Here is a 12,156-nt window from a genome sequence, read left to right as displayed (position 1 = left end):
CACACTCTAGGGTGCCAAACACACCGGGAGGATTGCCAATTCAGGGGGTTTCCAATCTTGGGGTTCCGAATCCAGGGGGGTTCCAAATCCATGATCCCAAACAGGCCCACGATGGGAGGGCCCATATGTCGATATGTCGGGTCCCTCCCGAATCTCAAGATGTACAAACTTTTTGTGATGATATATGATGATTGGGTTTTTTTTTTTTAATTAATTTTTTTTTTTTTTTTTAAAAAGGCCCATTGAATAAACATGTGGACTGTAGTTGTAGACACAATTTTAGCCGTTGGTACAAGTTTTCAAAAGCATTGACATGGCCTCTCATCCCACAACTATCAGAGAAGAACCCGTTAAACCTATTTTTGGGTGGCATTCAAAACTCAGCGAAAATCTTGGTTTTCAACCCGGCTTCCCCTAGCTTACAGTTACATAGTTACATGATGATGCTTCCTTAGAAGAGAACTTCTCTCAACATAAAAATTGCATGAATGGGGCCCACTTTTTATGCATTCTAAGAGATTGTTCTAGTGGGAGTAGTCATGGGTGGGCCATGTCCCAATCAGATGAAGTTTTTAATCCAATGAAAATGGACAATTACAGAAAATGGTTACTGTTTGAATGGGGATAAGAAAGTAAAAGTCAAGTATAGAGACATATATGATGTATATAAAAATATGCCCCTACTAATTGGTCCAGGTTAGGATTAGCCTCATATTCCATTATGAAGACCTGAGTTGGGTCATGCTCGGTCAAGTCCCTTCCTTCAAGCTCAACTTGATTACAATTAAATGGATCCAGTCAGGTCAGGTTTGGGCTTAAAGAAATTTTAAGTGGTTGGGGAGTAGTGGGTGTTTAAAGAAATTTTAAGTGGTTGGGGAGTAGTGGGTGATAGACCAGGCTTGGGGCGAAGTTCTTGGCCTGTATAGTGGCTTACCTCTAACATCTTGTCAAGTAATGTTTTTGATATTTTGAACTATGCTTGGAAGTTACATGCTACTGATCTTCGCTTTACAAATGGAACACATGTGGTGTGATAAGGATTGTTTATCTTGTGGCCCACCAGGCAAATGGGAAAATACAATGATTAGGCAAATTTCACCATCCATTAGTTGTGATGGATCTGCTTTTATAGGTGCTCATCAAATGGCTAGCACGATCCAATCTCCGTTCTTTTGCAATATGGCCCGTCAACATGGAAGTCCACCAGGAAATAAGAAATTCCCTCTTCTAATTTCTAACTATTCTAGGAAGTTATTTTTTCTCCAAAACCATAATTTTATTGATGTGTAAAAGGGATATGTATCTATGCTGGGAGACAGAAAGCCAATACCCCTCAAAGAAAACTAATACATTATTCTTCACCCAATTTATATATTGAACACTTTCCAGCCCAAATTATCTAAAAGAATATATCTACGAAGTTATTTGCGGTTCCACTTCATCAACACCTAGGGCTGAAAGTCGGGCAGGTTCAACCCTACCGACCCGACATTGGGTTGGGCTTAGGTAGGATGTATCGGGTTTGGTCTCGAGCTTGGGCTATATAAACACCAACCTAATAAAACTTGGGTCGGGCTTATGTTGAGGTCTCGGGTTGCCCGACCCAACCCGAACCCGATCAATATATAAGTTATAAAATATAATTGAGTGTGGATCATCTGTGTTGAAGGCACTAGAATTTCTAGTGTCGTCGAGTCTCATTGGTCCACGCCATTTCCAATGACTCAAGTTAATAAGATATGCCGGATTTCTCTCTCTCAAATAGATTGCATGCTACACAATACGACTTGTAAATTAAGGAGTTGTTCTATATATTTAGCTTGTTTGTTTAGAAAAAATGTTTTTTATATGATAAAGAACTATATGTATAATAAATAAAATCATAGGTGCGTGTATTGAAATATAATAAACTAATGCAATAACAAAAATGTTAGCATGTATCTACCCGATCAACCCAACCAACCCGACCGAGCTTGCTTGGGTTGAGAATTCCCAACCCAGGGTTGGGTTGGGTTGGATTGGGTTAGAGTTGAGGTATAGGAACCTTGGGCTGGGCTAGGGTTGAGCACCAACCCAACCCACCCGGCCTATAGCCCTATCAACACCTCTCCAATATGCCTCCAACTGCAAAGTCCAGTTGGTTAGATTGCAGCTCTCTTGAGGCATAACATGGGTTTGAGTTTTGGTCTAGCTTGGTGATGGGGCCAAAACTCTAAGGGCCTGTTTGGCCAGACCGATCTGACGGTATTAGGTGGGATAGGATTCAAAAAACATCATTATTACCCATGGCAGGGACTGTTCCCTGTTAGCATGGGATAAGCTTAATTCCCTTTTTTTTTTTGTAATATGGTGGTACATTGAAAGGATATACCCACCATCATTTGAAACTATTGACAATAACATACATGTGTTATATCTAAACCGTTCATTTGTTTTGTAACTTCATTTTATGGCATGGGCCTAAAAATGAGGCAGATCCAAAACTTATGTGGCCCCAAAGAAGTTTTCAACAGTAAGTATTCAATCCCCATTGCTTTCTATGGTGGGGTCCACTTGAACTTTAGATCTACCTGATTTTTTGGCCTGCTCTAAAATGATCTCTAAAAATAGGTGGATGGTGTGGATATATCCCACACATCATGGTGGGACCTAAACAACTTGCTAACATTGAGTGATATTAGCACGAGACCCGATACGATTCCATCTAAGCCTACTTCCAAGCTTTTCCACTCTTCCCAAACATGGAGTGGAATTGGCACAGGACCAGATGCAATTCCATCCCACCTAAGCCCATCTAATCCAGCCGGCCAAACAGGCCCTAAGGGGCTGTTTGGGATGAGGGATTCCAAGAAGCAATCTGTGAAATGCATGGATGTCAAAACTTTGTTCGTACTTTGCTAGGGATTTGTTGGAGTTGCAAACCAGAACTCAGCAACAGATGGTAACTGTCGGTCTTCCAATGCACAATTCCCATGGAAATGCTTTTGGAAGATGAAAAGCCTAGTGTAGTTTCTTGGAACATTAAATATTCGAAGCTCTAGTAGGGGCATTTTTGTCTTTTCACCTTTCATTCAAATGCCTATAAAGGGCATATTAATTGTGTATCCGGTTATAGTAAGTGAAAAGCAAAAGTAAAACAAGTGTGCAGCAACAGTAAAACAGTTTTGAAAATAAAAGATTCTATTTTTGGTTTCTTCTGTCTTCCTTCCTTCTGTACACAATCACATTTTCTAAGTATGTACAGCCAACAGGATTTGCCAAATCCACGGATAAATCCACACCTCCATGAATGTATGGATTTGAGGCAAATCTTGCATCTGGCACAAAATAAATAAATAAAAACTTTGGAAATGCTCAAAATAAGCTCTTTCCAAATGAAAAAAAAAAAAAAAAAAACCTTGTGGGAAGGTCCCAGGTACAAGTACTTGGTATATTGGGCCCACCATGGTGTATGTACGGCATCCAACCAGTCTAACATAATTGCCTCAAATGAAAATGTGATGCCCCAAAATTCTAATGCAATCTTCAAGTAACATGTGAATTTCAAGGTTTTTCAGTGGTTGTCCATTGCTTTATAAAATGTGGCCCACATGATGATTGGATTGGCATGATTTTTGCATGATCCTATTTCTGTGAGGGGGCAACCCTCCTGAATGAATCGAACTTTATGCATACACCATGTTGCATGTGAACCTTCCTGCTATACCTCAACATTACAAACAATGCCTCTAAATCCACGGATATATAGTTTGATTCTCAAATGATAAACTTAGGAATTTGACAAATCCAATTCTGGTGCAAATCCGGGAATTTGATGAGTTCATGGATTTACCAAATTCACAATCTTATTTCTTTAATTGCAAACAGGGCCTAGAAAAAGAAATAAAAAAAACAAAAAACAAAAAACAAAACAAAACAAAACGAAACGAAACAAGAAAAGTACAAAGGCATTCCTATGATGCCATTTCTATCTCCTCATGACCGAGAACCCAAAAGACACCCAAAATCCAAGTACATAACCCAAGGCTACAGTCCCATAAAACAACCACTTCTCTCTCCCATCCTCCCCTTCAAAATCAGCACCACTGGTTCCAATCTCACAACTACTTTGAACAGAAGGACCACACAACAAAGCATTTCCAATGTGAGTATACCCATCTCCACTCAATGTATCAAAGTGCAATCCTACTGGAACCTCTCCACTCAAATTGTTATAAGAAAGATTCAAATACCCAAGAAAGTCCAATGAAGTCAGTGTCCCTGGGATTGCTCCGACCAAATGGTTGAAACTGAGATCCAATGACTCCAACCCTCTCATGTTGCCGAAACTCGCGGGGATTTCACCAGGATTTCACCAGAAAACCTGTTATGTGATAGATTGAGCATGTAGAGACCCTGCAGAAGACCCATCTCGCTTGGGATCTTCCCCTCCAAATAATTACTTGAGAGATCGATTCCGGTATGGTAAGAGAAGACAAAGTCAAGTTCATGCTCCATCCCCTTACTCATCATTTCCAATTCGATGCCAATATAAATAAGCTCAACCATGTAACCAAGCAAGAATCCTTTTTTGGGTTGGTGAATTATTGTTTTGAGCCCACCCAAGTTTTTTGGGATTGGGCCTGTGAATTGGTAGTTTGAGAAATCCATGAATTGGAGCTCTTGCAAATGGGTTATCTCTGTTGGGATAAGATTGTAGAAAGAATTTGATTTTAGCACAAGGATTCTAAGATTCCAGAGCTCACCGATAGAGGAGGGGATCTTTCCTTCAAATTGGTTATTTCCCAAGTTCAAAATCTCCAAGTTTTTGAGGTGGTGGATGAAATTCGGAAAAGGGCCATGAAAATGGTTGTCATCTACTCGTAAAGAGCTGAGATTTTCTGCAAACGCAAGTTCAATTGGGAGGCTTCCAGAGAGGTTGTTTGAAGCAAGGTTTAGAGAAATGAGAGATTTGCAGTTTCCCAAGCTGGAAGTGACTTTCCCAGATAAGCTGTTATTTGAAAGATCAACGTTCTTTAAAAGAACATTGTTCAATTGACAAGGGAGCTCGGAATTGAACCGGAGAGTTTATTTCCCGAAAACGAAATGTATCTAGCATCTGATAGTCTTTCCCTGATTTGGGTTGGGATTTCACTGCTGAAATTGTTCTGAGACAGATTGAGAATGTCGACGTTCTTGGGCAACAGAGGAATTGGGCCTTGAAGGTTGTTGCTTGCTAACTTTAGCATTGGGAATAGGAGATTGAGATGTAGTTGAAGGGAAGGAGGGACAACGCCTTGGAGGTTGTTGTGTGAGAGATCTAAGAAAGAGAGTTTGGGGAGTTGGAATAGCCAAGAAGGGATTGTTCCAGTTAGGTTATTGTTAGCCAGATCTAGGAATGCCAGTTGGGTCAGATTAGATATGAAAGCTGGAATTTTCCCTCTCAGATTGCACGAACGCAAGCCCAGATACTCCGGTAGGAAGCTAAAGTGAAATAGGCTTTGATCTGTTTCTACAGTTACCCCACTGGAGCTGAGTCCAATAAAAAAGGGGGAGGAATTTCTGAACAATGAGAACAATGAAGAGATGGCCTCCATGAAATTGTCTCTAATGATAAAGGTTTTGAGTTCTGTAAGCTGATCGATGCAATTGGGTATCCTTCCATTGAAACCATTCCTTCCCAAATTAAGATATCGAAGGGCTGCAATTTCACATATGGATTCCGGGATTGGTCCTTGTAATAAGTTCTCAAACGTGTCTAGGACCATGAGGTTTTTAAGGCTAGATAACAAAGACGGAAGGAAACCAGTAAGACTATTGAAATAGATGTCAAGATAGTGTAAATTAGAAAGATTTGTGATGGAAGATGGAATTGTCCCTTCAATCGAACAACTTGATATGGTGAGAGAGACCAATGAAGAGGCATTTGAAATTGAAGGTGGGATTGACCCAATGAGATTGGTATGTCGAATCAAAAGCGTTTGTAAGTGCAGCATTGGGAGAGTAAAAATGGAAAGGAGATCGACGGTGGCATCGGGTTGTCATTGACATAGAGTTCTTGTAATTGGGGGAAATATGTGATGGGACCATGGAGATGGGAGTTAGTGAGATCAAGTGAGGAAAGAGAGGTGAGATTAGCTAGTTGAATTGGGATAGAAGAGGCTAGAAAATTAGAACCCATCTGCAGATAATATAGATGTGTGAGGTTGATTAATTGATTTACTGGAATTGGACTGGAAATTCTGCAATCGGAGAGTTGAAGCTGTCTAAGATTGTACATACGTGAAATGGGTTCTGCCCAATTCATTGTAGAAGTTGATGCTGATAAATCAACACCATTCGATACAAGCTCCTTGAGATTGATCATATCTCGGAGCCAGTTCAAATTCGAGCAAGAAATATAACCATTGGATATGTAAGAAGATTTGGAATTCATGGAACTCTTTCCAGAAGACAAATTAAATGAAGTAGGTTGACAGCTGGTCGCTGACCTTTTCTTCAAGCAGTTGTGAGAAATTCTGTTTCCGGTCTTTATGTTAGACAAAACTGGATTCATGAAACCAACCCCAAATAGCTAGGACAAGGCTATGATGATGATGAAGAACATTTGTGATTACATTGAATTCGCATTTTAATATACTCTCATAATGTGTACTGTGTAATTTATTTCCCTAATATATACTTTGTAATTGAGCATTTAAAACATGGTTTTAAATAGTGGTTTTGGAGTATTAATCGCCTGGAGCTCTCATCCTGTGTCATTCAGTTTCAGTCCGTTTAATTTGTTTCAGTCCTATTTCAGCCATGTCTCAATTTGGTGACTCATTTTGTTGCCTACCAAAACCATGGGACTAAGCTGAGTTGACTCAGTTTAAGATGATATGTAGAGCCATGGTGTGAAATGACACATTATCTAACTAATCCATTAATTCTAAAACTTAACCCTGACAAATGTTCACTTTGCAGAGCATCCTACTTTCTGTTGCAATTAGAAATCCTGCTCTGAGAATAGTGCAATGGCAGTAATGACTATTCAATTGGATGTTTGAGCAATCAAAACATTTGTGAAGGAAATGTGATGTGGCCTTTGGATAACAATAGAAAAACCATGTGAATTGTAAAGATCTTAAGTACATAATGTGGGGACTGATAAAGGAAATTTGTACAACTGCTGACATAAATGGGAGGATGAATTTACTCCACAGAGACATAGATAGACATCCTGGGATTCACTCGTCGTGAGAGTAGTTTTCTAGGATTGACAGGTGCCATGCCACCCTTCACATGCAACTTGACGTGCAGCTGTTGTGGTGCCGCACTGAGCTGCACTAATGAGCCTCTCTGGCTTCTTGCCATTTGGGGTGCATATGTATTAGTTGGCTGTAGCGGTGGGAATGGACTGGTTTTGAGATGGGCCAGGCTAGGGCCGGAAGGGGCCAAGCATATCAGGCCCAAGCCTGAGCTGGAAACAAATTGTTTGGGCTTGGGCCCAACCTGATTGGACCCGGCCCGACCCAAAAGTCGATAAAATCCCTATTTTGCTGTTGAATTTTTCTAATGTATCCGTTTATCAAGTGGGACACGCATGCACTACAAAATAAATATTTTAGTGGAATGAAACTAACAATCCACATTTAAGATAGACAGTTTCCTAAGGATTAGAATGGCATATTTGTAGGATATAACAAATATATATAAAAATTCGGGTCAGGCAGCATTGGGTCAGATTGTGTTAGGCTAAAATGACTTGAGCCTAAACCTGGCCCAAAAATTAATCGGACCATGCATGCGAGGTCCAAGCCTTAGCCTAGAGGCCAAGCTAGTAGGTCCAAGCCCGGTCTAGATCCAGGTCGGTGAGCTACCTGGCCCATTGCCACCCTTAGTTGGTTGGGGTTAGTACGGAGTGGGACTTTGGTGGATTCGCATGCTGTCAATCTGAGCCTTTGCCAGCGTCAGTTCCAAAGTTAGGTAAAAGAGGAAGTTTGATGTTTGGTTGGCTACTGATTGTAAATTTTGCTAATCTACCGTTAAACTGACTCCAAATTACTAAGTGAAATGCTAAGATAGTGATGATGAGTGGGTCCAGTGGCTTAGGAGGCAGTGTTTTTGTGCCTCCATGTCATTCTATACATGTGGCCAGGGCGTGGCCCGACTTGACAGAACAACCTTGACTCCAACCTGGCCTTGCTAGTATCATGCTTGAATTTTGAGTCTAGGGCCAAGAGTCTAGGCTTGAAGCCACCTGTAATTAGGGGTGTCAATGGGTCGAGCTGGCCCGTTGGCCTTTCTGGCTTGACCCGCTTTGGGCTGGGCTTGGGCTGAAATATCAGGCTTGAGGGCTGGACTGGGAGTAAACTTTAAGCCTGTTTGTTAACCGCGCTAGCTAGGCTTGGGCTGCGTCCAGGATCCCATCAGTTAGATCCGAACTTGACTTCAAGGGCATTTCTTGTCAATCATGCATGATTGAGTATCTCAAATGAACAACCTGATCTTGCATAAAAGTGGGTAGCTGGGGTTGGGCTCAGGCCATACTCGGACCCAGGCCATGCATAAACATCATGGCCAGGGGTTGGGCTTGTTGGTCTTGACCTGTCACTGGCCCGGGCTGGACTTGGGCCTAGGTTTTAGCTTGCAGGCCAGGCTTGGACAGATCTTACCCTGGTTCGAACCTGGCCTGTTGACAGCCCTACCTGTAATGGGTTGGAGATCTTAAGGGCTAGCTCGACCTGTTGACACCCTTACTGAGTAGTAGGTGATTTAACAATCATTTGCAAGATTTTTCTCATTATGAAGTCTTTAAAGTTTTATCCTTTTCTTCTCGAAATTTTACAAAATATCTGATGAAGCTTGTGTGTGAACTTGTGTTGGTTCTGCCTTTCACCAAAAAAAAAAAAAAAAAAAAAAGAAGAAGAAGAAGAAGAAGAAGAAGAAGAAGAAGAAAAGAAAAAAAAAAAGAAGAAGGGAAACTTATGCTGGTTCTATCATTTGATGCCATGATTCTCAATGTTCCATCTTCATTATTTTTGTGGCAATTTTATTATTCAAGAAGGAAGTACAGACTTCTCACTTCGGTACTTGTTTTATGTTGTAACACAACCTTATTCCTGTTATTCAGTCTAACTTTGCTACAATGGATCAAAACACTGGGATCGTTACGCGCAGGAGGGCTGATAGGCACTTTGAGGAAGAGGGCCCAATCCTATGTGCAGCATTGGATGGGATGAAGCTTCCATCTTTTCCTGAATATGAAGTGAGAGTCTGGTGCAAATGCCTGTATCAGGAGTGTGTTGAATTAACTAGAGAAAAAATTACAAAAAAATATAGTGATTTACCCAAAGTGAATCTCTTAGTAAAACTGAAAAAAAAAAAAAAGAAAAAAAAAAAGCGGTTGTTGATTTTCTACGCGTGAAACTTCTCACATATTGATAAATGAGCTTTTTTTCCCTTAAGTGACTATGACCTGGTTTTCATTTTGAAAGGTTTTCAAGGTACATTTGGAAGCACCATCAAATTGAATTGCATTTAGTAGTCTAATCATCATTATCTAAGCCTTATCCTAATTAATTAGGGTTGGCTACATGAATCTTCTTCCTCCATTACACTCTATCAAGGCTATAACTTCAATTAAATTATAGGTCATCAAATTTTTTTCTTACCACCTCCACCCACATGTTTTGGGCCTTCCCCTTGCCCCCTTTAGAGCCTTCAACTTGTACTAACTCATTCCTTCTAACTGGCATGGTTCTTGGTCTCCATTGCAACTGACCAAACCATCTAAATCTACTTTCCCTCATCTTATTATCTATTGGTGTTACTTCCAAGATGAACGCATTCATTTCTAATTCTATCCTTCCTCCTGTGGCCAACCAGGCCACTTATCAAACACTTGTCCTCAACGTCCCACAGCACATTTGATTATAAACGAAGGGGGCACTGAAGATGAGGCCACAGAAGAAGACCATGACTTTGATAAACATGAACAAACCACTAAAGAAATAGCAGGTGGCGATGAAGTGACGAGCGAGGATCGTGGCGAATTTCTAGTTGTGAGACGATTACTGTATACCCCACGAAAAGAATTACATCCACAGTAACACAATATATTTCATACTCGGTGCACTGTCAACAGCAAGGTTTGTGATATGATCATATACAATGGTAGTAGGGAGAACATCATCTCAAGAGTGATGGTGGACAAGTTGCGGCTACCAATGACGAAACATCCTTCCCCGTACTCAATTAGCCGGATAAAAAAGGTGAATGAGACCAAAGTAACTGAACAATGCACTATCTCATTTTCAATTGACAAGAATTATAAGGATAAAATACTTTGTGATGTGGTCGACATGGAAGCTTGTCATATGTTACTCAGTCGACCCTGACAATCGGACCGTGATTGGACCCATCGGGGACGAGATAATGTCTACATATTCATCAAGGATAGTCGAAAAATAATCCTTGCCTCTATGGCACAAGAGAACCACCCTGAAGTTTCTAAAGTGGAGGGGAGTTCCCTCTTGACCATTCGAGATTTCATGGAGGAATCCAAGGAAACCGGCGAGGTATACGCCGTAGTGGTAAAGGGCGAGGAAGAGGAACCCTCAAATATTAATCCTCCAAGTTTAAGACTATTGTTAAATAAATTAAAAAAAGTCTGGCCTGAGGATTTACCTAATGGATTGCTCCCTATGAGGGACATCTAACATCACATAAACCTCATCCGTAGGGCTAGCCTACCCAACTGCCCTCATTATTGGATGAGTCCGAAGGAGTGTGAGATACTTTAGGGACAAGTTAAGGAATTGATCCGTAAGGGTCGCTTGAGAGAGAGCATATGCCCATGTGCCGTACCAGCATTATTAACGCCAAAAAATGGAAGCTGGCGCATGTGTGTCGACAGCTGAGCAATCAACAAAATTACCATCAAGTATTGGTTCCCAATATCACGGTTAGACGACATGCTCGATATGCTAGAAGGGGCCAAGGTGTTATCTAAACTAAATCTGAGGAGCGGGTACCATCAGATTCATGTCCGACCTGGTGATGAGTGGAAGACGACATTCAAGACCAAGGAAGGGTTGTATGAGTGGCTGGTCATGCCCTTCGGCCTATCAAATGCACCAAGTACTTTTATGTGTTTGATGAATCAACTTCTAAAACAGTTCACTGGCTGATTTGTGGTAGTATATTTTGATGACATATTGATATATATCCAGGATGAAGCGGAGTATAGGAAACATCTCAAGCAGATGTTGCAGGTCCTACAAATTAACGAGTTGTACCTCAACTTAAAGAAGTGTAGTTTTTTAACTGACAGCCTGTTGTTTTTAGGATTTGTTGTAACGTTCACAGGCATTCGTGTGGATGATGAAAAAGTGCGAGCTATTAGGGAATGGCCGATCCCGACAAACATTCATAAGGTGATGAGTTTTCATGGGTTGACGACTTTCTGTCGTTGATTTGTGCGATATTTTAGCACCATAGTCGCGCCTATAACAGATTGCATGAAAAAAGGACCGTTCCAGTGGACCGATAAAGTTGACAAGAGCTTTCATGAGATCAAGCATCATTTGTCTGCAACACCGGTCTTGGTGCTTCCTAATTTCGACAAATTGTTTGAGGTCAAGTGTGACGCTTCATACGTAGGAATTGGACGAGTGTTATCACAAGAAGGTAGACCGGCAGCCTTCTACAGCGAGAAGCTCAGCGAAGCCCGAAAGAAGTGGTCGACTTATGAGCTTAAGTTGTACGCAGTTGTTTAGGCGCTGCGACATTGGCAGTATTATCTAATTTAAAGAGAGTTTGTTTTGTACACTGACCATCAAACATTAAAGTTTATTAATAGTCAGACTAACATGAATCGTGTGCATGCTAGATGGGTTGCATTTTTACAGGAATTCACGTTCGTTCTGAAGCACAAGTCAGGGCAGCAGAATAAAGTGGCTGATGTACTTAGCCATCGTGCATCACTACTTGTTACGATGAGCAACGAGATGGTCGGCTTCGACTGTTTCAAGGAGCTATATGCCGAGGATGAGGACTTCAAAGATTCTTGGATGAACTGCCAAGAAAGTCACCCCATTGACCTTCATATACAGGACGATTTTCTCTTCAAAGGGAATCGATTGTGCATCCCCCAAAGTTCTTTGAGAAAGTAGATTATTCAGGAGCTACATA

The 12,156-nt window shown here is 41.0% G+C and overlaps 2 protein-coding genes across 2 annotated transcripts; both read right to left on the bottom strand.

Annotated features, from left to right (window-relative positions):
* Positions 1-3,411: 3,411 nt before the first annotated feature.
* On the bottom strand, positions 3,412-5,747 carry LOC131255101 (LRR receptor-like serine/threonine-protein kinase ER2). Its single transcript, XM_058255795.1, has 2 exons — positions 5,135-5,747; positions 3,412-5,066 (listed from the first exon to the last, which is right to left on the bottom strand). Exons 1-2 carry the CDS (start codon positions 5,745-5,747, stop codon positions 4,315-4,317), a joined length of 1,365 nt encoding a protein of 454 aa, XP_058111778.1. The 3' UTR covers positions 3,412-4,314.
* Positions 5,748-5,950: 203 nt separating this feature from the next.
* On the bottom strand, positions 5,951-6,535 carry LOC131255100 (leucine-rich repeat receptor-like serine/threonine-protein kinase At1g17230). Its single transcript, XM_058255794.1, has one exon. It carries the CDS (start codon positions 6,533-6,535, stop codon positions 5,951-5,953), a length of 585 nt encoding a protein of 194 aa, XP_058111777.1.
* Between the last annotated feature and the right edge of the window lie 5,621 nt (positions 6,536-12,156).

The sequence above is a fragment of the Magnolia sinica genome, chromosome 9 (genome assembly GCF_029962835.1).
Source record: "Magnolia sinica isolate HGM2019 chromosome 9, MsV1, whole genome shotgun sequence".
Taxonomy (NCBI): domain Eukaryota; kingdom Viridiplantae; phylum Streptophyta; class Magnoliopsida; order Magnoliales; family Magnoliaceae; genus Magnolia; species Magnolia sinica.
This window is presented reverse-complemented; position numbering and strand designations above follow the sequence as displayed.